At 48.4% G+C, this 25,504-nt stretch overlaps 1 protein-coding gene across 1 annotated transcript in view; it reads left to right on the forward strand.

Annotated features, from left to right (window-relative positions):
- Positions 1–1,420: 1,420 nt before the first annotated feature.
- Positions 1,421–25,504, forward strand: part of LOC144488380 (E3 SUMO-protein ligase PIAS3-like) — a gene marked incomplete at its 5' end in the record, with an annotated part of 71,458 nt that continues 47,374 nt past the window's right edge. Inside the window, 8 exons of the mRNA XM_078206448.1 lie at positions 1,421–1,505; positions 4,115–4,165; positions 8,421–8,511; positions 10,274–10,408; positions 10,799–10,904; positions 13,649–13,722; positions 15,404–15,564; positions 17,366–17,499. Coding sequence (XP_078062574.1) covers positions 1,421–1,505; positions 4,115–4,165; positions 8,421–8,511; positions 10,274–10,408; positions 10,799–10,904; positions 13,649–13,722; positions 15,404–15,564; positions 17,366–17,499 — 837 coding nt within the window. The remainder of the gene's footprint in view (positions 1,506–4,114; positions 4,166–8,420; positions 8,512–10,273; positions 10,409–10,798; positions 10,905–13,648; positions 13,723–15,403; positions 15,565–17,365; positions 17,500–25,504) is intronic.

The following is a 25,504-nucleotide window of genomic DNA, read 5'->3' on the forward strand; positions in this document are numbered from 1 at the left end:
TGTTGTAGGCTGCAAAGAGACATAGATAGGATGCAAAGCTGGGCTGAAAAATGGCAAATGGAGTTTAACCCTGATAAATGTGAGGTGATTCATTTTGGTAGGACTAATTTAAATGTGGATTACAGGGTCAAAGGTAGGGTTCTGAAAACTGTGGAGGAACAGAGAGATCTTGGGGTCCATATCCACAGATCTCTAAAGGTTGCCACTCAAGTGGACAGAGCTGTGAAGAAGGCCTATAGTGTGTTAGCTTTTATTAACAGGGGGTTGGAGTTTAAGAGCCGTGGGGTTATGCTGCAACTGTACAGGACCTTGGTGAGACCACATTTGGAATATTGTGTGCAGTTCTGGTCACCTCACTATAAGAAGGATGTGGAAGCGCTGGAAAGAGTGCAGAGGAGATTTACCAGGATGCTGCCTGGTTTGGAGGGTAGGTCTTATGAGGAAAGGTTGAGGGAGCTAGGGCTGTTCTCTCTGGAGCGGAGGAGGCTGAGGGGAGACTTAATAGAGGTTTATAAAATGATGAAGGGGATAGATAGAGCGAATGTTCAAAGACTATTTCCTCGGGTGGATGGAGCTGTTACAAGGGGGCATAACTATAGGGTTCATGGTGGGAGATACAGGAAGGATATCAGAGGTAGGTTCTTTACGCAGAGAGTGGTTGTGGTGTGGAATGGACTGCCTGCAGTGATAGTGGAGTCAGACACTTTAGGAACATTTAAGCGGTTATTGGATAGGCACATGGAGCACACCAGGATGATAGGGAGTGGGATAGCTTGATCTTGGTTTCAGATAAAGCTCGGCACAACATCGTGGGCCGAAGGGCCTGTTCTGTGCTGTACTGTTCTATGTTCTATATGTTAAAATCCCCTAGTCGCCACACTCCGGCGCCTGTTCGTGTGGGAGGAAACCGGAGCACCCGGAAGAAACCCATGCAAGCTCCACACAGTCACCCAAGGCCGGAATTGAACCTGGGTCCTTGGCGCTGTTGGGGGCTTGGGGCTAAAGGGTTCAAGGGATATGGGGGGGGGGGGCGGGAAGGGGATATGAGGATATTGAATTTGATGATCAGCCATGATCATAATGGTGGAATGGGCTCGAAGGGCTGAATGGCCTCCTCCTGCTTCTAGTTCCTCCGTGAGGCTGCACCGTGCCACCTGCAGGATGCAGGTACAGAATCGCATGCACCCACACAGTCTGTGTTTCATGAGGACAGGGTCTCTGTCCCTGGGAGGGTGAGGAAAGGTTTGTACGTTGGGATGTAAGAGGTGAGTGACATTCTCTGCCAGTTGAGTGTGGGAGTAGCTGAAACCAAACCCCAATAAAAGAATCTTTATCGTCGGGTGTAGAATGAAGAGTGAATGTAGAGTGTCAGTGTCTGGGACCGCTTTGACTTCATGTGGTTTTTCTTTCGGCCCTGTAGCATCGAGTAACGGGCAGCGGTTTGAGGAAGCGGTCGTCACGTTTGCATTAACCCCACAACAAGTTCAACAGATCTGCTCCTCCAGGTGAGACTCTCTCTCTGAACGTGTCCCTGTCTCCATCAGGGATAAAACAGGCAAAATCCTTCAGCTAAAGAATGAAGTAAATTGTTGGAGGAAGACGAGCAAACATGTTTGAGAACAATGCAAGAATTGAAGACTTTGGTAGAAAGGGAAGGGGCTGATGCAGAGGTGAGGGTTGAGAAGTGGGGTTAAGAACAAAGAGAGGTACAGCACAGGAACAGGCCCTTTGGCCCTCCAAGCCTGTGCCCACCATGCTGCCCTAACTAAACATAAATACCCTCACTCACTCCCTGTCCCTCTACTCCCTCCAACGGATGGGAGGGTTCAGCTGAGACAAGGGTAAAGGGTTTAGTGGAGGGAAAGGGTGAGGGGAGAGGAAGTTGGTGAGGCTCGGGGATGGAGGGAGTTGGTGAGGCTCAGGGATGGAGGGAGTTGGTGAGGCTCAGGGATGGAGGGAGTTGGTGAGGCTCAGGGATGGAGGGAGTTGGTGAGGCTCAGGGATGGAGGGAGTTGGTGAGGCTCGGGGATGGAGGGAGTTGGTGAGGCTCGGGGATGGAGGGAGTTGGTGAGGCTCAGGGATGGAGGGAGTTGGTGAGGCTCGGGGATGGAGGGAGTTGGTGAGGCTCAGGGATGGAGGGAGTTGGTGAGGCTCAGGGATGGAGGGAGTTGGTGAGGCTCGGGGATGGAGGGAGTTGGTGAGGCTCGGGGATGGAGGAGTTGGTGAGGCTCGGGGATGGAGGGAGTTGGTGAGGCTCGGGGATGGAGGGAGTTGGTGAGGCTCGGGGATGGAGGGAGTTGGTGAGGCTCGGGGATGGAGGGAGTTGGTGAGGCTCGGGGATGGAGGGAGTTGGTGAGGCTCAGGGATGGAGGGAGTTGGTGAGGCTCAGGGATGGAGTGAGGCTGAGGGGGGAGGTGGGCGCTGGGTTGCGGGAGGAGTTGGCTGGGATTTGAGCAGAGGAAGGGGGCGGAGGTGGGGTCGAAAGAACTGGTGAGGGGGTGGGATGAAGGTGGCTGGGGAGTGGGACCGAGGAAGGGAAATGAGGGGGCAAGATGGAGGGGCGAAATGAGAGGGTGGGATGGGAAGGAAAATGAGGGGGAGGGAGGGAAATGTGGGTGTCGGGAGGGAGTGAGGGGGCGGGGGAGGGAAATGCGGGACAGAATGGGCAGAGGGAGGGAGGGAGGAGGGGGGGCCGGGTGGAGGGAAATGCAAGCCAGGATAGACAGAGGGAGTGGGACGGAGGGAGGGGGAAGGGTGAGGGGGCGGAGGGGGCGGAAGGGTGAGGGGGCGGAAGGGTGAGGGGGCAGAAGGGTGAGGGGGCGGAGGGGGGAAGGGTGAGGGGGCGGAGGGGGGGAAGGGTGAGGGGGCGGAGGGGGGGAAGGGTGAGGGGGCGGAGGGGGGGAAGGGTGAGGGGGCGGAGGGGGGGAAGGGTGAGGGGGCGGAGGGGGGGAAGGGTGAGGGGGCGGAGGGGGGGAAGGGTGAGGGGGCGGAGGGGGGGAAGGGTGAGGGGGCGGAGGGGGGGAAGGGTGAGGGGGCGGAGGGGGGGAAGGGTGAGGGGGCGGAGGGGGGAAGGGTGAGGGGGCGGAGGGGGGGAAGGGTGAGGGGGCGGAGGGGGGGAAGGGTGAGGGGGCGGAGGGGGGAAGGGTGAGGGGGCGGAGGGGGAAGGGTGAGGGGGCGGAGGGGGAAGGGTGAGGGGGCGGAGGGGGAAGGGTGAGGGGGCGGAGGGGGAAGGGTGAGGGGGCGGAGGGGGAAGGGTGAGGGGGCGGAGGGGGAAGGGTGAGGGGGCGGAGGGGGAAGGGTGAGGGGGCGGAGGGGGAAGGGTGAGGGGGCGGAGGGGGGAGGGCGAGGGGGCGGAGGGGGGAGGGCGAGGGGGTGGAGGGGGAAGGATGAGGGGGGAAGGGGGTGGAGGGGGGAGGGTGGGGGAGGGTTGGGGGGAGGGAAATGCGGGCCAGGACGGACAGAGGGAGGGGGATGAGGGACTGGGATGGAGGGAGGGAGGGTGAGGGGGTGGGGTGGAGGGAGGGTGAGGGGGTGGGGTGGAGGGAGGGAGGGGGTGGGGTGGAGGGAGGGAGGGTGAGGGGGTGGGTTGGAGGGAGGGAGGGTGAGGGGGTGGGGTGGAGGGAGGGGGTGGGGTGGAGGGAGGGAGGGTGAGGGTGAGGGGGTGGGGTGGAGGGAGGGAGGGGGTGGGGTGGAGGGAGGGAGGGTGAGGGGGTGGGGTGGATGGAGGTGGTGGGAAAGGTAAAGGAGGCTGTGAAGGTGAGCTGTTGTTGCAGAGATCGGGTGAGGACTCTGTATTAATTCCGGTTATGTTTGTGCATTTGGAAGGCGCTGATGGGATGGTTACTTGAGTACATATAAAGAGACACTGACATTATTGGAGAGTCAGGAGTCACAGATCTATTATGTTTCAATCTGTGAATAAGTGACGACTTGGTCTGGTTTCTAACTTCAGCAGCAAGGAAACAACAGACAGAACCAGGCGGCAGGCTGCGACCTGTCGACACCGAGGATCGATGTGTATCTGGGTGCTGAACCTCCACACTAACCCTGATGGATTGGAACTTGCAGGGTAGATTGGAGCAAACTGTTCACTCAGTGATGTGCTTCTTTGCAGGGACTTGTTACTGGGATCTAAAGGCGATCACACGGTCCAGGTACAGCTGAGGTAAGAGTGTCCTGTCCTCAGGGAGTTCTTCATTGATTTGCCAGAGTGGTGCAAGTGTTCCCCTTTCTCAATGTCCCTCCTGCTGGTGAACATCTTGGAGCCCGGTGGGGGCGGTCATGGCGATAAGCAGAGGGAGCCGCAGTCGGGGCAGGGAGCGAAGGGGGGCTTACGGGATGGGGCGTCGCTGGGGGCTGCAAAGGGAAGGGATGGTGTTGAGGCAGGGGGTGCATTGGGCAGGATGTCAAAGGTTTGAGGATGGCATTGAGCAGGATATGGTCAAGGGGGGTGTACATGGTGCTAATCACCAGGCCCTGGGTCTCCAGGGGGCCCATGCTTGGCAGCACTGCCCCCGTCTCGAGTGGCCGTCTCACGCCTCAGGTGTGCTCAAAACAAGCGCTCCACTCTGGGACTGCAGGTTTGTGGCTTAAGCGGCTTTTGGCACAAGGTCTCGAGTTCCTCTGGATATCTGTTTGATACAGTAAGAGTTTTAACAACACCAGGTTAAAGTCCAACAGGTTTATTTGGTCGCAAATGCCATTAGCTTTCGGTGCGCTGCTCCTTCGTCAGATGGAGTGGAAATTAATGCTGCAATGAAGTTACTGTGAAAATCCCCTCATCGCCACACTCCGGCACCTATTAGGGTACACAGAGAGAATTTAGCACGGCCAATGCACCTAACCAGCACGTCTTTCAGACTGTGGGAGGAAACCCACGCAGACACGGGGAGAATGTGCAGACTCCACACAGTGACCCAAGCCGGGAATTGAACCCGGGTCCCAGGCGGCAGTGCTAACCACTGTGCTACCGTGCCACTGTGCAAATACATGGGTTATTGGGATAGGGCCTGGGTGCGATTGTGGTCGGTGCAGACGGTACCCTAATAGGTGCCGGAGTGTGGCGATGAGGGGATTTTCACAGTAACTTCATTGCAGCATTAATTTCCACTCCATCTGACGAAGGAGCAGCGCTCCGAAAGCTAATGGCATTTGCTACCAAATAAACCTGTTGGGCTTTAACCTGGTGTTGTTAAAAGTCTTACTGTGTTTACCCCAGTCCGACGCCGGCATCTCCACATCGTATCTGTTTGATAACCAGGATGCAGTCTGCGTGATGTGGTCTGCCCCCAGCCATGCTGCCACCTCCTCACAGAGGAGCCAGCCCACTAAAGGACCGCAGTGAGAGGCTCATTGCAAGACGACCAAAGGTCTGATTGTCTCTCCGAGGTCTGGCAAGGGGGTTACACTTTGCTCCAATCGTTACAGGAACTGTTGGAAATGGTCAGCACATCTGCTGGCATCTGTGTAGAGAGAAACAGAGTCAATAGCCCACTGTCAGAACCTGTGCAGATTTTGAGCTTGAAGTGTTAGAATCATAGAATCCCTACAGTGCAGAAGGAGACCATTCGGCCCACCGACCACAATCGCACCCAGGTCCTATCCCAATAACCCATGCATTTGCACAGTGGCACGGTAGCACAGTGGTTAGCACTGCCGCCTGGGACCCGGGTTCAATTCCCGGCTTGGGTCACTGTGTGGAGTCTGCACATTCTCCCCGTGTCTGCGTGGGTTTCCTCCGGTTTCCTCACACAGTCTGAAAGACGTGCTGGTTAGGTGCGTTGGCCGTGCTAAATTCTCTCTGTGTACCCTTATAGGTGCCGGAGTGTGGCGATGAGGGGATTTTCACAGTAACTTCATTGCAGCATTAATGTCAGCCTTACTTGTGACTAATAATAAATAAACTTTACTTTTTACCCTAGCTAGTGCCCCTGATACTAAGGGGCAATTTAGCATGTCCAATCTACCTAACCTGCACATCTTTGGACTGTGGGAGGAAACCGGAGCACCCGGAGGAAACCCACGCAGACACGAGGAGAATGTGCAAACTCCACACAGACAGTGACCCAAGCCAGGAATCGAACCCAGGTCCCTGGCGCTGTGAGGCAGCAGTGCTAACCACTGTGCTACCGTGCCACCATTGTTGAGTCTTGCCTCTTTCTCTCCATAGATGCTACCTAGCTGGTTTGAGTATTTCCAGCATTTTCTGTTGATATTTTAGATTTCCAGCAATCTTTGTTCTATTCTCATGTGTTCCTTGCTGGGCATTTGTAAGTATGGTTTATCACTCAATGCAAAGTGTAATTTTTCAGTTTGAAAGCCTACTGGTGTGGATGTTATTGCAGGAAAATACATTATTGCTAATTTACTGGTATGTTTTGCCATTCTTAAACTTGGAAGTGAACCCAGGAGTCATGTGGCAATAGAATATGTCACTGTTAGTTCAAGATATTCTTTTTTAAAAATATTCATTCAAGGAATATGGGCTTTGCTAGCTAAGCTATCATTTGTTGCCCATTCTTCATTACCCTTGAGAAGGTGGCTGTGAGCTGCCTTCTTGAACCGCTGCAGTCCGTGTGAGTGGAATTGTTGTTTGCGGTGCTTGTGAGATTCAGGTCTTTTAGAAACATAGAAGATAAGGAGCAGGAGGAGGCCGTTCGGCCCTTCGAGCCTGCTCCCCCATTCATCACCATCACGGCTGATCATCCAACTCAATCGCCTAATCCTGCTTTCTCCCCATAACCTTTGATCCCGTTCGCCCCAAGTGCTATATCCAGCCGCCTCCTGAATACATTCAATGTTTTGGCATCAGCTACTTCCTGTGGTAATGAATTCCACAGGCTCACCACTCTCTGGGTGAAGAAATGTCTCCTCATCTCCGTCCTAAATGGTCTACCCTGAATCCTCAGACTGTGACCCCTGGTTCTGGACTCCCCCCACCATCGGGAACATCCTCCCTGCATCGACCCTGTCTAGTCCTGTTAGACTTTTATAAGTCTCTATGAGATTCCACCCTCATTCGTCTGAACTCCAGTGAAAACAATCCTAACCTAGTCAATCTCTCCTCATACATCAGTCCCACCATCCCCGGAATCAGCCTGGTAAACTTTAACAAAGAACAAAGAACAATACAAGTCAGGAACAAGCCCTTCGGCCCTCCAAGCCCGCGCCGTTCCCTTGTCCAAACTAGACCATTCTTTTGTACCCTCCATTCCCACTCCGTTCATGTGGCTATCTAGATAAGTCTTAAACATTCCCAGTGTGTCCGCCTCCACCACCTTGCCTGGCAGCGCATTCCAGGCCCCCACCACCCTCTGTGTAAAATACGTCCTTCTGATATCTGTGTTAAACCTCCCCCCCACTTCACCTTGAACCTATGACCCCTCATGAACGTCACCACCGACCTGGGAAAAGCTTCCCACCGTTCACCCTATCTATGCCTTTCATAATTTTATACACCTCTATTAGGTCACCCCTCATTCTCCGTCTTTCCAGTGAGAACAACCCCAGTTTACCCAATCTCTCCTCATAACTAAGCCCCTCCATACCAGGCAACATCCTGGTAAACCTCCTCTGCACTCTCTCTAAAGCCTCCACGTCCTTCTGGTAGTGTGGCGACCAGAACTGGTGCGGCCGAACCAACGTTCTATACATCTGCAACATCAGACCCCAACTTTTATAACCTTCGCTGCACTCCCTCGAGAGCAAGAACATCCTTCCTCAGAAAAGAAGGTGATTGTGTCCACGTAGTGCAGAAAGCCACGTTCAGAGACGCAGAGCTGGTTGTGTAATAAGTGACCAAGTAGTTCTGTGACAAAGCCGTGGTTGTCATGTACATCATACCGAAAACTCAGCTTTTGGTGGATTTTATCAATAGAGGCATCTAGCCCAAAAGCCAAGACATTTTGCTAAACTTGTATAAAACACTTGGACCCCGCTGTGATCTGTGGTTGCCAGCACGGTGGCCCAGCGGGTTAGCACTGCTGCCTCACAGCGCCAGGGTCCCGGGTTCGATTCCCGGCTTGGGTCACTGTCTGTGCAGAGTCTGCACGTTCTCCCCGTGTCTGCGTGGGTTTCCTCCGGGTGCTCCGGTTACCTCCCACAGTCCGAAAGACGCGCTGGTTAGGGTGCATTGGCCGTGCTAAATTCTCCCTCTGTGTACCCGAACAGGCGCTGGAGTGTGGCAATTAGGGGAAATTTCACAATAACTTCATTGCAGTGTTAATGCAAGCCTACTTGTGACTAATAAATTAACATTAACAAAAGATGTGGCAGGGAGGGTTAAAAGGCGAGGGGCATAATTGATAAGGTGCCCAGAAACAGCACCATCCATGGTTTGTCTCTCTGCCCTGGCATTGGCTGGGGTTTAGTGCTGAGGGTTATGCAGTGCATTTGTTGTGACTTGGGATCTTTCTCCACAGGTTCTGCTTGTGTGAGACTAGCTGCCCTCAGGAAGATTACTTCCCTCCTAACCTATTTGTGAAAGTCAATGGAAAGCTCTGCCCTTTACCGGTAAGTGTCCGCCAAAGCTGACCCCAGTCTTGGTGTGGGGTAGTTTTAAATTATTAATTTGAATTAGTGTGTGTGTAAAGCTGCTTTGTGTTGGTCTGAAAGAAAACAGCTTTGAATGAACGGCCGTCTGTGCTGTATTTACAGTGAACCTTCCAGCTGTTTGAGTTAAGCAGCCTATCCTTTCCCTCCAGTGTCCTCAATTTAACCTGTTTCCATTCTCTTTGAACAGTTGGATTGACTTGTTCCAGATAGTTAACAGACAGTGTAATGCCCCTCATCGGGCAAGCACATCCTCTGAGGCCACTGCATCCCATCTATTCACATTGAATAGGTTGGGACTTTATTCCCTGGAGCGTAGAAGATTGAGGGGAGATTTGATAGAGGTGTATAAGATTTTGATGGGTATGGATAGAGTGAATGCAAGCAGGCTTTTTCCGCTGAGGCTAGGGGAGAAAAAAACCAGAGGGCATGGGTTAAGGGTGAAAGGAGAAAAGTTTAAAGGGAATATTAGGGGGGGCTTCTTCACACAGAGAGTGGTGGGAGTGTGGAATGAGCTGCCGGATAAAGTGGTAAATGCGGGGTCACTTTTAACATTTAAGAAAAACTTGGACGGGTTCATGGATGAGAGGGATGTGGAGGGATATGGTCCAAGTGCAGGTCAGTGGGACGAGGCAAAAAATGGTTCGGCACAGACAAGAAGGGCCAAAAGGCCTGTTTCTGAGCTGTAATTTTCTATGGTTCTAAGAGGCGAGTCCTAGAATTCCTACCGTACAGAAGCAGACCATTCAGCCCATCGAGTCTGCACCAACTCTTTGATGGCGCATCTTACCCAAGCCCGTAACCCCACGTATTTACCCTGCTAATCCCCCTAACCTGCACATTTTGAGACACTAAGGGGCAATTTAGCACGGCCAATCCACCCTAACCTGCACATCTTTGGACTGTGGGAGGAAACTGGAGCACCCGGAGACACAGACAGTGACCCGAGGCCGGACTCGAACCCGGGTCACTGGCGCTGTGAGGCAGCAATGCTAACCACCGTGCCACCCTTTCCTTCCTTATGGCTTTTGTCAGATTTGAGAGAAACTCTGCTAAACTAAAACGATGATGTGGAGTTGCCGGCGTTGGACTGGGGTGGGCACAGTAAGAAGTCTCACAACACCCAGGCTAAAGTCCAACCGGTTTATTCGGAATCACGAGCTTTTGGAGCGCTGCTCCTTCATCAGGTGAGTGGCGGTTTGTGGTACCTGATGAAGGAGCGGCGCTCCGAAAGCTCGTGATTCCAAATAAACCGGTTGGACTTTAACCTGGTGTTGTGAGGCTTCTTACTGAAACTAAAACACGACAGACGTATTTCATGATGTTACACTTGATATCATTCTTTTTTCTTTGATAACCTTCAGATTAGAGAACAGCAAACCCTGACTGGGCAGTAAGATGGTGGAACCTGATTATTGTATATAGCTGACTCTCTATCGCCAAGTCAAAGCATTGTTTACCTTTCTGTGAAAATCCTTGTGAAGTTCATGGGAGAGAGCAGGATAGAGCAAAGTTCCTGTTCCCTCTTGAGAGAATGACCTCACTGAGTGATTGTTGTTGGGACTGGGTAAATCTTTCGAAGGACAGTTTGATGAATTTCTGGAGAGTAAAGTATGCGTTTAATGATTGCAAAGGCTTCTGGTCAGGCTGATCTCCGAAAAGGGGTTCTGGAGTGTTAGTTTTCCTGAAAACCTTTTGTGTTCAGATGTCTGTCTCTTCCCAGGGATATCTTCCACCCACTAAAAATGGAGTTGAGCCAAAGCGACCCAGTCTCCCCGTCAACGTAACTTCACTGGTCAAGCTCACAGCCACCATCCCGAACATGATCACCATTAACTGGTCATCCGAGTACGGCAGAGTGAGTTCCCCAGGCTACACTGAAGTCTGAAACCAAAAGAGGAAAACGCTGGAAAACCTCAGCAGGTCTGGCAGCATCTGGAAGGAGAGAAAGGAGCTGACGTTTCGAGCCCAGATGACCCTTCGTCAAAGCTCAAAGGCAGAGAAAGTGGAAGATATTTATACTGCAGGGGGGAGGGAATGAAAGATGAGTCGTCGGCTCTTTTCTCTCCTGACGGATGCTTCCAGACCTGCTGAGATGTTCCTGCGCTTTCTCTTTTGGTTTCAGATTCCAGCATCCGCAGTAATTTGATTTTATTACGCTGAAGTCTGCATACCGTTTTTCCTTTTGAGTGTTGTGAAGGCTCCCTTCCTTTACTGGTTTTTCTCTCTCTGTGTTTTATTGGAACAGAATTACTCCGTTTCTGTGTACCTAGTCAAACAGCTAACGTCAGCGACACTGCTGCAGAGACTGCGAGCCAAGGGGATCCGGAACCCAGACCACTCTCGAGCTCTGAGTAAGTGCAAGAGGTGGGATCTCTCCGGGGGGGGGGGGGGGGGGGGGGGGGAGGTGGGGGGGGAGGTGGGGGGGGGGGGGGGGGGGCGGCGGTCCCATTGCACTGACCTGGGCCGCCGTCAACCCCAGCGCACCTCTCAAAGCAGCAGTTTCTAACAATTATCACTGTACTTGATGGGCGGCACAGTGATTAACAATACCGCCTCACAGTGCCAGGGACACAGGTTCGATTCCCAGCTCGGGTCACTGTCTGTGTGGAGTTTGCACGTTCTTCCCCCATGGGTTTCCTCTGGGTGCTCCGGTTATCTCCTACACTCCAAAGATGTGCGGGTTAGGTTGATTGGCCATGCTAAATTGCCCTTCAGTGACAGAGGATTAGCGGGGTAAATCATAGTGTCACAGAGGTTTACAGCATGGAAACAGGCCCTTCGGCCTAACTTGTCCGTTCCACCCTTTTTAACCACTAAGCTAGTCCCAATTGCCCGCGTTTGGCCCATATCCCTCTATACCCATCTTACCCATGTAACTGTCTAAACTCTTTTTAAAAGACAAAATTGTACCCGCCTCTACTACTACCTCTGGCAGCTCGTTCCAGACACTCACCACCATCTGTGTGAAAAAACTGCCCCTCTGGACCCCTTTTGTATCTCTCCCCTCTCACCTTAAACCCATGCCCTCTCGTTTTAGACTCCCCTACCTTTGGGAAAAGATGTTGACTAGGTGATCTGTGCCCCTCATACATAGGGTTGTGGGAATAGGGCCGGGGTGGGATCGTTGCTAGTGCAGGCTCGATGGGCCGAATGGAGAAGTCTACGCTGTGCTTCGTGTTTGTGGGACCGATGATTGTGAGGAGTTCTGGCATGTCTGTTAGATGTTCCCCCCCCCCCCCCCCCACCCCACCCCACCCCAGGGAGAAGGGGGCAACCAGCTTCCACAATATCAAATCCACTTTGATTTGGGTGTCTGGTGTGACTGTTACATGCTGTATGTTTACCTGAAAGATGATTTATTTTCCATAGTGGGGGGAGGATTGTTCATGTCCTCGACACCCCACGGAGACCCTGTGGATGATGGTGGTGAAGGTTTGGACCCAGAGTAAGAGAGAGATTCCTGAATGTCTGTGCCATTCTTATTTAAACCGTTCGCAAATACAAAATCCATTACACTTTCAAATTACAAACCAGAATGCAATCTCACAGTAATAAATTTTTAAAATAACACCTGACATAACACAGTGGCAACAATAAACATCCCATCTGTAATACAACAGCACATTAGCAAACGGCTAGTGTACATTGCGGGTTGTCCACAAACGGCCTTCCAAGGTTACAAACAATTCACAACGACCGTAAACCAGCAAGTTATAAACACACAACCCACAGCTAACCTGCCGTCCAGAATGCCCATCACACATCCAAAGATTTTCTGTTCAACTTAAAATCAGGATAAGTGCCTTCAGATGGGGCCTTGGTAACAGTACGACAGAATGCCCTGGCAGTGAGAGGGAGAAGGTAGCCAGCATTCCTATGGGACATCGAGTATAAAAGTTGGCAAATTATGTTAAAGTTGTATAAAACGTTGGTTAGGCCACATTTGGAATGCTGTGTCCAATTCTGGTCGCCACACTACCAGAAGGACATGGAGGCTTTGGAGAGAGTACAGAGAAGGTTTACCAGGATGTTGCCTGGTATGGAGGGTATTCGCTATGAGCAGAGAGTGAATAAACTGGGATTGTTCTCCCTGGAAAGACGGAGGCTGACGGGCGACCTGATAGACATTTATTCAAGTATGAGGGGTATGGATAGGGGGAAAAGTTGGAAGCTTTTCCCAGGGCAGAAATGACATTAAAAGGGGGCACAAGTTCAAGATAAGGGGGGAAAGGTTCAGTGGAGATGTGCCAGAGGGTGGCGGGGGCCTGGAATGCACTGCCAAGTGAGACCATAAGGCACAGGAGCAGAATTAGGCCACTCGGCCCATTGAGTCTGCTCCGCCATTCAATCATGGCTGATATTTCCCTCATCCCCATTCTCCTGCCTTTTCCCCATAACCCCTGATCCCCTTTATTAATCAAGAACCTATCTATCTCTGTCTGAAAGACACTCAATGACCCGGCCTCCACAGCCTTCTGCGGCAAAGAGTTCCACAGATTCACCACCCTCTGGCTGAAGAAATTCCTCCTCATCTCTGTTCTAAAGGATCGTCCCTTTAGCCTGAGGTTGTGCCCTCTGGTTCTAGTTTTTCCTACTAGTGGAAACATCCTCTCCACCTCCACTCTATCCAGGCCTCGCAGTATCCTGTAAGTTTCAATAAGATCCCCCCTCATCCTTCTGTACTCCAATGTGTACAGACCCAGAGTCCTCAACCGTTCTTCGTACGACAAGTGAGCTGGTTGAGGCAGATACGTTAGTCACATTTAAGACATATCTTGATAGGGATATGAACAGATGGGAAATAGAGGGATATAAACGGTTGGTTTAGATAGGTAAACGTGATTGGCGCGGGCTTGGAGGCTGAGGGGCCTGTTCCTGTGCTGTCTTTGATCCCTAATTCAGTGACACCTTGTGTGAAATCTGTGCATGTGGACACTGGACTTATTATGAGAGGTTCAGTGCTCCGTCAGCGCTCCCTGTCCATATCAACACGAGGACAGAGATATTGGAAGGCAGTAAGACGGAGAATCTTTGGATGAGTTGGGGGTGTTGTCTATATTTGGAGTAGACTCTTATTCCTTTCTCATTATTACAGTTAAGGAGAAGCTGACAGCGGATCCAGATAGTGAGATCGCCACCACAAGCCTGCGTGTTTCCCTCATCTGCCCAGTAAGTATCTTTCCACTGACTAACTCAAGAACAGCCGCAGAGTGATTTCATGTACAAATCGTTCTGCACCTGATTTTAAAACGGTTCAAATCGATTGTCCTGTAGTTTATTTTTTTTAAACGTAGTCTCCGATCTCCACCAACCCCATGGGCAGTGAGGAGAAACAAAGGGTGGCACAGCGGGTTAGCGCTGCTGCCTCCGAGCGCCAGGGACCCGGGTTCAATTCCCGGCTTGGGTCACTGTCAATGTGGAGTCTGCACATTCTCCCCGTGTCTGCGTGGGTTTCCTCCGGGTGCTCCGGTTTCCTCCCACAGTCCGAAAGACGTGCTGGTTAGGGTGCATTGGTCGTGCTAAATTCTCCCTCAGCGTAACCCGAACAGGCGCCAGAGGGTGGCGACTAGGGGAGTTTCACAGTAACTTCATTGCAGTGTTAATGTAAGCCTATTTGTAATACTAATGATAATTAAACTTAGACTTAGGAATTGGGATGTCTACACTGGGAAAGTGGCAGATTAGAGATGCTATTCATAGAATCATAGAATCCTTACAGTGCAGAAGGAGATCATTTGGCCCTTTGAGCCCACACCAACAATCCCACCCAGGCCCTATCCCTGTAATCCCACGCATTTACCCTGCTAATCTCCCTGACACTAAGGGGCAATTTAGCACGGCCAATCCACCCAACCCACACATCTTCAGAGTGAGAGGGGAAACCAGAGCACCCGGAGGAAACCCACGCAGACACGGGGAGAATCTGCGAACTCCACACACACACAGTCTGTGAGGCAGCAGCGCTAACTGTGCTGTATTTAAGGGAATTAATAAACCATAGAAATGATCAGTAATATTAGTGAACACCAACTAAATCTGCATTAATCATCTGAACCACACAAAGGCATGGAATCGGTTGACAAATGAGCTGATAGGGTTACAATTTAACAAGGTGGTGGATCAGGTTTTGTCTGTGCAGGAAGCACAGGCAAGGTGGGATAACGTCTCCCCGACATGAGACATCAGCCTGAGGGTAGAGATGGAATGTTTTTGGGTCTTATCTTGCAGAGGGAGGGGAGAGTTCAGGTACGTCTGCTTTTGGAACTGGTTAACCTCCATCTCTTTGGGAAGGAAAGTCCCAGCGAGTTTTCCTCAAATTGGCCACAAGTTTCTTTCTCTTGCCTGGAGTTAGAATGATCAGAGTGTGGGGAGTGTCAGGGACCGGTTAGTGTTGTTTCACACACAGCGGGAGGATGGGGTGAGTGCTGGCGGAGGGCCGCGGTCTTTGGTTGTCTTTCTTCTCGGATGTTTGCAACCGACCGCGGTGTACATTTGGTCCGGGTATCTCTCGGACTGGAGTTGGTGAACGAGTGTTTGTAACACAGTGTGACTCCACAAAACCTTTCCTGTGAAAAGTGGGGGGGGGGAAACTTACAGATAAAGGGTGGTTCAAAACATTTTCTTCCTGGAGGACCTGGTGTCGCCTTCCAGCTAAAGGTTGTTTCTGTTCTGCTTATTGAGCTCAGGACCCCCACACCCCAGCGCTGAATAATGGGCTGAAGAGGATAGGGTATCCAGTGAGGATTGAGGTGTGTCTGCGGCCCAGCGCCGGAGGAGTAATGTAACTTCTAGGATGTGATGAGGAAGATTGTGAGCGAATCAGACTAATAATGGTGTTTGTTTTGTGCAGTTGGGGAAGATGAGGCTGTCTGTGCCGTGCCGAGCGATGAGCTGCACACACCTGCAGTGCTTTGATGCAACTCTTTACCTCCAGATGAATGAGAAGAAGGCCACGTGGGTTTGCCCCGTCTGTGACAAGAAAGCTCCTTATGAGAATCTGATCATTGACGGGTACGGAACACGTGTGTTTATTCAGTGATGGGTACGGAACACGTGTGTTTATTCAGTGACGGGTACTGGACACGTGTGTTTATTCAGTGATGGGTACGGAACACGTGTGTTTATTCAGTGACGGGTACTGGACATGTGTGCTTATTCAGTGACGGGTACTGGACACGTGTGTTTATTCAGTGACGGGTACGGGACACGTGTGTTTATTCAGTGACGGGTATGGGACACGTGTGTTTATTCAGTGATGGGTACTGGACACGTGTGTTTATTCAGTGACGGGTACGGGACACGTGTGTTTATTCAGTGATGGGTACTGGACACGTGTGTTTATTCAGTGACGGGTACTGGACACGTGTGTTTATTCAGTGACGGGTACGGGACACGTGTGTTTATTCAGTGACGGGTACGGGAGACGTGTGTTTATTCAGTGACGGGTATGGGACACGTGTGTTTATTCAGTGACGGGTACGGGACACGTGTGTTTATTCAGTGACGGGTACTGGACACGTGTGTTTATTCAGTGACGGGTACTGGACACGTGTGTTTATTCAGTGACGGGTACGGGACACGTGTGTTTATTCAGTGACGGGTACGGGAGACGTGTGTTTATTCAGTGACGGGTACGGGACACGTGTGTTTATTCAGTGACGGGTACTGGACACGTGTGTTTATTCAGTGACGGGTATGGGACACGTGTGTTCATTCAGTGACGGGACACGTGTGTTTATTCAGTGACGGTACGGGACACGTGTGTTTATTCCGTGACGGGTACGGGACACGTGTGTTTATTCAGAGACGGGTACGGGACACGTGTGTTTATTCAGTGACGGGTACGGGACACGTGTGTTTATTCAGTGACGGGTACTGGACACTTGTGTTTATTCAGTGACGGGTACTGGACACGTGTGTTTATTCAGTGACGGGTATGGGACACGTGTGTTCATTCAGTGACGGGACACGTGTGTTTATTCAGTGACGGGTACGGAACGCCTGTGTTTATTCAGTGACGGGTACGGGACACGTGTGTTTATTCAGTGACGGGTACGGGACACGTGTGTTTATTCAGTGACGGGTACTGGACATGTGTGTTTATTCAGTGACGGGTACGGGACACGTGTGTTTATTCAGTGACGGGTACGGGACACGTGTGTTTATTCAGTGACGGGTACGGAACGCCTGTGTTTATTCAGTGACGGGTACGGGACACGTGTGTTTATTCAGTGACGGGTACGGGACACGTGTGTTTATTCAGTGACGGGTACGGGACACGTGTGTTTATTCAGTGACGGGTACGGAACGCCTGTGTTTATTCAGTGACGGGTACGGGACACGTGTGTTTATTCAGTGACGGGTACGGGACACGTGTGTTTATTCAGTGACGGGTACGGGACACGTGTGTTTATTCAGTGACGGGTACGGGACACGTGTGTTTATTCAGTGACGGGTACAGGACACGTGTGTTTATTCAGTGACGGGTACGGGACACGTGTGTTTATTCAGTGACGGGTACGGGACACGTGTGTTTATTCAGTGACGGGTACGGGACACGTGTGTTTATTCAGTGACGGGTACGGGACACGTGTGTTTATTCAGTGACGGGTACGGGACACGTGTGTTTATTCAGTGACGGGTACGGGATGTGTGTAAATTAAGAGTGACGGGTACGGGACACGTGTGTTTATTCAGTGACGGGTACAGGTTCCCTCTCTCCCACATTCCCTATCTGTGGCTCCTGCTGCCCCCTTTCTCTCACCCTCTCTTTAGCCAAGTGTTTTCAGTTTTGTCCACTCTCTATCCACAGCCTTTTCATGGAAATTCTCAACTACTGTACACACTGCGATGAGATCCTGTTCAAGGAAGATGGTTCCTGGAGCCCAATGCAGCCAAAGAGAGTAAAGCAAGAACCCTACTGGTCATCCTATAGCAGCAGCGAGGGTAAATGGGGGAGGAGTGGGGGGGGTGGCGTGACGTCAGTGGGTGGGGGAAAGTCAGGGGTGGGCAAGACGTCAGGAGGTGGGGAAGCAGTCGGGGGTGTGGCCGGGAGCTACTGATTGCCAGTATTTGTACAGCCGTGGGTGTCGAGTAAGGATGATGCAGAGTGTGATTGTGAAGTAATCCGACTCCAGCAGAGTTTATTACAGTCTGACTGTACCGACAGTGACGTTTATTACAGTCTGACTGTACCGACAGTGACGTTTATTACAGTCTGACTGTACCGACAGTGACGTTTATTACAGTCTGACTGTACCGACAGTGACGTTTATTACAGTCTGACTGTACCGACAGTGACGTTTATTACAGTCTGACTGTACCGACACTGACGTTTATTACAGTCTGACTGTACCGACAGTGACGTTTATTACAGTCTGACTGTACCGACAGTGACGTTTATTACAGTCTGACTGTACCGACAGTGACGTTTATTACAGTCTGACTGTACCGACAGTGACGTTTATTACAGTCTGACTGTACCGACAGTGACGTTTATTACAGTCTGACTGTACCGACAGTGACGTTTATTACAGTCTGACTGTACCGACAGTGACGTTTATTACAATCTGACTGTACCGACAGTGACGTTTATTACAATCTGATTCTACCGACATTGACATTTATTACAATCTGACTGTACCGACAGTGACGTTTATTACAATCTGACTGTACCGACAGTGACGTTTATTACAACCTGACTGTACCGACAGTGACGTTTATTACAATCTGACTGTACCGACAGTGACGTTTATTACAATCTGACTGTACCGACAGTGACGTTTATTACAATCTGACTGTACCGACAGCGAAGTTTATTATAATCTGACTGTACTGACAGTGACATTTATTACAATCTGACTGTACCGACAGCGAAGTTTATTATAATCTGACTGTACTGACAGTGACATTTATTACAATCTGACTGTACCGACAGTGACGTTTATTACAGTCTGACTGTACTGACAGCGACGTTTATTACAATCTGACTGTACCGACAGCGACGTTTATTACAGTCTGACTGTACCGACAGTGACGTTTATTACAATCTGACTGTACCGACAGTGACGTTTATTACAATCTGACTGTACCGACAGTGACGTTTATTACAGTCTGACTGTACCGACACTGACGTTTATTAGAATCTGACTGTACCGACACTGACATTTATTACAATCTGACTGTACCGACACTGACGTTTATTACAGTGTGACTGAACCCACAGTGACGTTTATTACAATCTGACTGTACCGACAGTGACGTTTATTACAGTCTGACTGTACCGACAGTGACGTTTATTACAATCTGACTGTACTGACACTGATGTTTATTACAATCTGACTGTACCGACAGTGACGTTTATTACAATCTGACTGTACCGACAGTGACGTTTATTATAATCTGACTGTACCGACAGTGACGTTTATTACAATCTGACTGTACCGACAGTGACGTTTATTACAGTCTGACTGTACCGACACTGACGTTTATTAGAATCTGACTGTACCGACAGCGACGTTTATTACAGTCTGACTGTACCGACAGTGACATTTATTACAATCTGACTGTACCGACACTGACGTTTATTAGAATCTGACTGTACCGACACTGACGTTTATTACAATCTGACTGTACCGACACTGACGTTTATTAGAATCTGACTGTACCGACACTGACGTTTATTAGAATCTGACTGTACCGACACTGACGTTTATTACAGTCTGACTGTACCGACACTGACATTTATTACAATCTGACTGTACCGACACTGACGTTTATTAGAATCTGACTGTACCGACACTGACGTTTATTACAGTCTGACTGTACCGACACTGACATTTATTACAATCTGACTGTACCGACACTGACATTTATTACAATCTGACTGTACCGACACTGACGTTTATTAGAATCTGACTGTACCGACACTGACATTTATTACAATCTGACTGTACCGACACTGACGTTTATTAGAATCTGACTGTACCGACACTGACGTTTATTAGAATCTGACTGTACCGACACTGACGTTTATTACAATCTGACTGTACCGACAGTGACGTTTATTACAATCTGACTGTAGCGACAGCGACGTTTATTACAATCTGACTGTACCGACACTGACGTTTATTAAAATCTGACTGTACCGACAGTGACGTTTATTACAATCTGACTGTACCGACAGTGACGTTTATTACAATCTGACTGTACCGACAGCGACGTTTATTATAATCTGACTGTACCGACAGTGACGTTTATTAGAATCTGACTGTACCGACACTGACGTTTATTAGAATCTGACTGTACCGACACTGACATTTATTACAATCTGACTGTACCGACACTGACATTTATTACAATCTGACTGTACCGACACTGACGTTTATTAGAATCTGACTGTACCGACACTGACGTTTATTACAGTCTGACTGTACCGACACTGACATTTATTACAATCTGACTGTACCGACACTGACTTTTATTAGAATGTGACTGTACCGACACTGACGTTTATTACAATCTGACTGTACCGACAGTGACGTTTATTACAATCTGACTGTACCGACACTGACATTTATTACAATCTGACTGTACCGACACTGACGTTTATTACAATCTGACTGTACCGACAGTGACGTTTATTACAATCTGACTGTACCGACAGCGACGTTTATTACAATCTGACTGTACCGACACTGACGTTTATTACAATCTGACTGTACCGACACTGACGTTTATTAGAATCTGACTGTACCGACACTGACGTTTATTACAATCTGACTGTACCGACAGTGACGTTTATTACAATCTGACTGTACCGACACTGACATTTATTACAATCTGACTGTACCGACACTGACGTTTATTACAATCTGACTGTACCGACAGTGACGTTTATTACAATCTGACTGTACCGACACTGACGTTTATTACAATCTGACTGTACCGACAGTGACGTTTATTACAATCTGACTGTACCGACAGCGACGTTTATTACAATCTGACAGTACCGACACTGACGTTTATTACAATCTGACTGTACCGACACTGACGTTTATTACAGTCTGACTGTACCGACACTGACATTTATTACAATCTGACTGTACCGACATTGACGTTTATTACAGTCTGACTGTACCGACACTGACGTTTATTACAATCTGACTGTACCGACAGCGACGTTTATTACAGTCTGACTGTACCGACACTGACGTTTATTACAGTCTGACTGTACCGACACTGACATTTATTACAATCTGACTGTACCGACACTGACGTTTATTACAGTCTGACTGTACCGACACTGACGTTTATTACAGTCTGACTGTACCGACACTGACATTTATTACAATCTGACTCTACCGACAGTGACGTTTATTACAATCTGACTGTACCGACACTGACGTTTATTACAGTCTGACTGTACCGACACTGACGTTTATTACAGTCTGACTGTACCGACACTGACATTTATTACAATCTGACTGTACCGACACTGACGTTTATTAGAATCTGACTGTACCGACAGTGACGTTTATTACAGTCTGACTGTACCGACAGTGACGTTTATTACAATCTGACTGTACCGACAGTGACGTTTATTATTATCTGACTGTACCGACAGTGACGTTTATTACAATCTGACTGTACCGACAGCGACATTTATTACAATCTGACTGTACCGACAGCGACGCTTATTACAATCTGACTGTACCGACAGCGACGTTTATTACAATCTGACTGTACCGACAGCGACGTTTATTACAATCTGACTGTACCGACAGCGACGCTTATTACAATCTGACTGTACCGACAGTGCCGTTTATTACAATCTGACTGTACCGACAGCGACATTTATTACAATCTGACTGTACCGACAGCGACGCTTATTACAATCTGACTGTACCGACAGCGACGCTTATTACAATCTGACTGTACCGACAGCGACGTTTATTACAATCTGACTGTACCGACAGCGACGTTTATTACAATCTGACTGTACCGACAGCGACGTTTATTACAATCTGACTGTACCGAAAGCGACGTTTATTACAGTCTGACTGTACCGACAGCGACGTTTATTACAGTCTGACTGTACCGACAGTGACGTTTATTACAGTCTGACTGTACCAACAGTGACGTTTATTACAGTCTGACTGTACCGACACTGACGTTTATTAGAATCTGACTGTACCGACACTGACATTTATTACAATCTGACTGTACCGACACTGACGTTTATTACAGTGTGACTGAACCCACAGTGACGTTTATTAGAATGTGACTGTACCGACAGTGACGTTTATTACAGTCTGACTGTACTGACACTGATGTTTATTACAATCTGACTGTACCCACAGTGACGTTTATTACAATCTGACTGTACCGACAGTGACGTTTATTATAATCTGACTGTACCGACAGTGACGTTTATTACAATCTGACTGTACCGACAGTGACGTTTATTACAGTCTGACTGTACCGACACTGACGTTTATTAGAATCTGACTGTACCGACAGCGACGTTTATTACAGTCTGACTGTACCGACAGTGACGTTTATTAGAATCTGACTGTACCGACACTGACATTTATTACAATCTGACTGTACCGACACTGACATTTATTACAATCTGACTGTACCGACAGTGACGTTTATTAGAATCTGACTGTACCGACACTGACATTTATTACAATCTGACTGTACCGACACTGACATTTATTACAATCTGACTGTACCGACACTGACGTTTATTAGAATCTGACTGTACCGACACTGACGTTTATTACAGTCTGACTGTACCGACACTGACATTTATTACAATCTGACTGTACCGACACTGACGTTTATTAGAATCTGACTGTACCGACACTGACGTTTATTACAATCTGACTGTACCGACAGTGACGTTTATTACAATCTGACTGTACCGACACTGACATTTATTACAATCTGACTGTACCGACAGCGACGTTTATTACAATCTGACTGTACCGACAGCGACGTTTATTACAATCTGACTGTACCGACAGCGACGTTTATTACAATCTGACTGTACCGACACTGACGTTTATTACAGTCTGACTGTACCGACACTGACGTTTATTAGAATCTGACTGTACCGACACTGACGTTTATTACAATCTGACTGTACCGACAGTGACGTTTATTACAATCTGACTGTACCGACACTGACATTTATTACAATCTGACTGTACCGACACTGACGTTTATTACAATCTGACTGTACCGACAGTGACGTTTATTACAATCTGACTGTACCGACAGCGACGTTTATTACAATCTGACTGTACCGACACTGACGTTTATTACAATCTGACTGTACCGACACTGACGTTTATTACAATCTGACTGTACCGACAGTGACGTTTATTACAATCTGACTGTACCGACACTGACGTTTATTACAATCTGACTGTACCGACACTGGCGTTTATTACAATCTGACTGTACCGACACTGACGTTTATTACAGTCTGACTGTACCGACACTGACGTTTATTAGAATCTGACTGTACCGACACTGACGTTTATTAGAATCTGACTGTACCGACACTGACGTTTATTACAGTCTGACTGTACCGACACTGACGTTTATTAGAATCTGACTGTACCGACACTGACGTTTATTAGAATCTGACTGTACCGACACTGACGTTTATTAGAATCTGACTGTACCGACAGTGACGTTTATTACAATCTGACTGTGCCGACACTGACGTTTATTAGAATCTGACTGTACCGACACTGACGTTTATTAGAATCTGACTGTACCGACACTGACATTTATTACAGTCTGACTGTACCGACACTGACGTTTATTAGAATCTGACTGTACCGACACTGACGTTTATTAGAATCTGACTGTACCGACAGTGACGTTTATTACAATCTGACTGTGCCGACACTGACGTTTATTAGAATCTGACTGTACCGACACTGACGTTTATTAGAATCTGACTGTACCGACACTGACGTTTATTACAGTCTGACTGTACCGACACTGACGTTTATTAGAATCTGACTGTACCGACAGTGACGTTTATTACAATCTGACTGTGCCGACACTGACGTTTATTAGAATCTGACTGTACCGACAGTGACGTTTATTAGAATCTGACTGTACCGACAGTGACGTTTATTACAATCTGACTGTGCCGACACTGACGTTTATTACAATCTGACTGTACCGACAGTGACGTTTATTACAATCTGACTGTACCGACACTGACGTTTATTACAATCTGACTGTACCGACAGTGACGTTTATTACAATCTGACTGTACCGACACTGACGTTTATTAGAATCTGACTGTACCGACACTGACGTTTATTACAGTCTGACTGTACCGACACTGACGTTTATTAGAATCTGACTGTACCGACACTGACGTTTATTACAGTCTGACTGTACCGACAGCGACGTTTATTACAATCTGACTGTACCGACACTGACATTTATTACAATCTGACTGTACCGACACTGACATTTATTACAATCTGACTGTACCGACACTGACGTTTATTAGAATCTGACTACCGACACTGACGTTTATTAGAATCTGACTACCGACACTGACGTTTATTAGAATCTGACTGTACCGACACTGACGTTTATTACAATCTGACTGTACCGACACTGACATTTATTACAATCTGACTGTACCGACACTGACATTTATTACAATCTGACTGTACCGACACTGACGTTTATTAGAATCTGACTGTACCGACACTGACATTTATTACAATCTGACTGTACCGACACTGACGTTTATTAGAATCTGACTGTACCGACACTGACGTTCATTACAATCTGACTGTACCGACACTGACGTTCATTACAATCTGACTGTACCGACAGTGACGTTTATTACAATCTGACTGTACCGACGGCGACGTTTATTACAATCTGACTGTACCGACAGCGACGTTTATTAAAATCTGACTGTACCGACACTGACGTTTATTAGAATCTGACTGTACCGATAGTGACGTTTATTACAATCTGACTGTACCGACAGTGATGTTTATTACAGTCTGACTGTACCGACACTGACGTTTATTAGAATCTGACTGTACCGACAGTGACGTTTATTAGAATCTGACTGTACCGACACTGACGTTTATTAGAATCTGACTGTACCGACAGTGATGTTTATTACAGTCTGACTGTACCGACAGTGACGTTTATTACAGTCTGACTGTACCGACACTGACGTTTATTACAATCTGACTGTACCGACACTGACATTTATTACAATCTGACTGTACCGACACTGACGTTTATTAGAATCTGACTGTACCGACACTGACGTTTATTAGAATCTGACTGTACCGACACTGACGTTTATTACAATCTGACTGTACCGACACTGACATTTATTACAATCTGACTGTACCGACACTGACGTTTATTACAATCTGACTGTACCGACACTGACATTTATTACAATCTGACTGTACCGACACTGACGTTTATTAGAATCTGACTGTACCGACACTGACGTTTATTAGAATCTGACTGTACCGACAGTGACGTTTATTACAATCTGACTGTACCGACACTGACGTTTATTACAATCTGACTGTACCGACAGTGACGTTTATTACAGTCTGACTGTACCGACAGTGACGTTTATTAGAATCTGACTGTACCGACAGTGACGTTTATTAGAATCTGACTGTACCGACAGTGACGTTTATTACAATCTGACTGTACCGACAGTGACGTTTATTACAATCTGACTGTACCGACAGTGACGTTTATTACAATCTGACTGTACCGACAGTGACGTTTATTACAATCTGACTGTACCGACAGCGACATTTATTACAATCTGACTGTACCGACAGCGACGCTTATTACAATCTGACTGTACCGACAGCGACGCTTATTACAATCTGACTGTACCGACAGCGACGTTTAT

This window comes from Mustelus asterias, unplaced genomic scaffold (genome assembly GCF_964213995.1).
Source record: "Mustelus asterias unplaced genomic scaffold, sMusAst1.hap1.1 HAP1_SCAFFOLD_1504, whole genome shotgun sequence".
NCBI classification, from domain to species: Eukaryota; Metazoa; Chordata; class Chondrichthyes; order Carcharhiniformes; family Triakidae; genus Mustelus; species Mustelus asterias.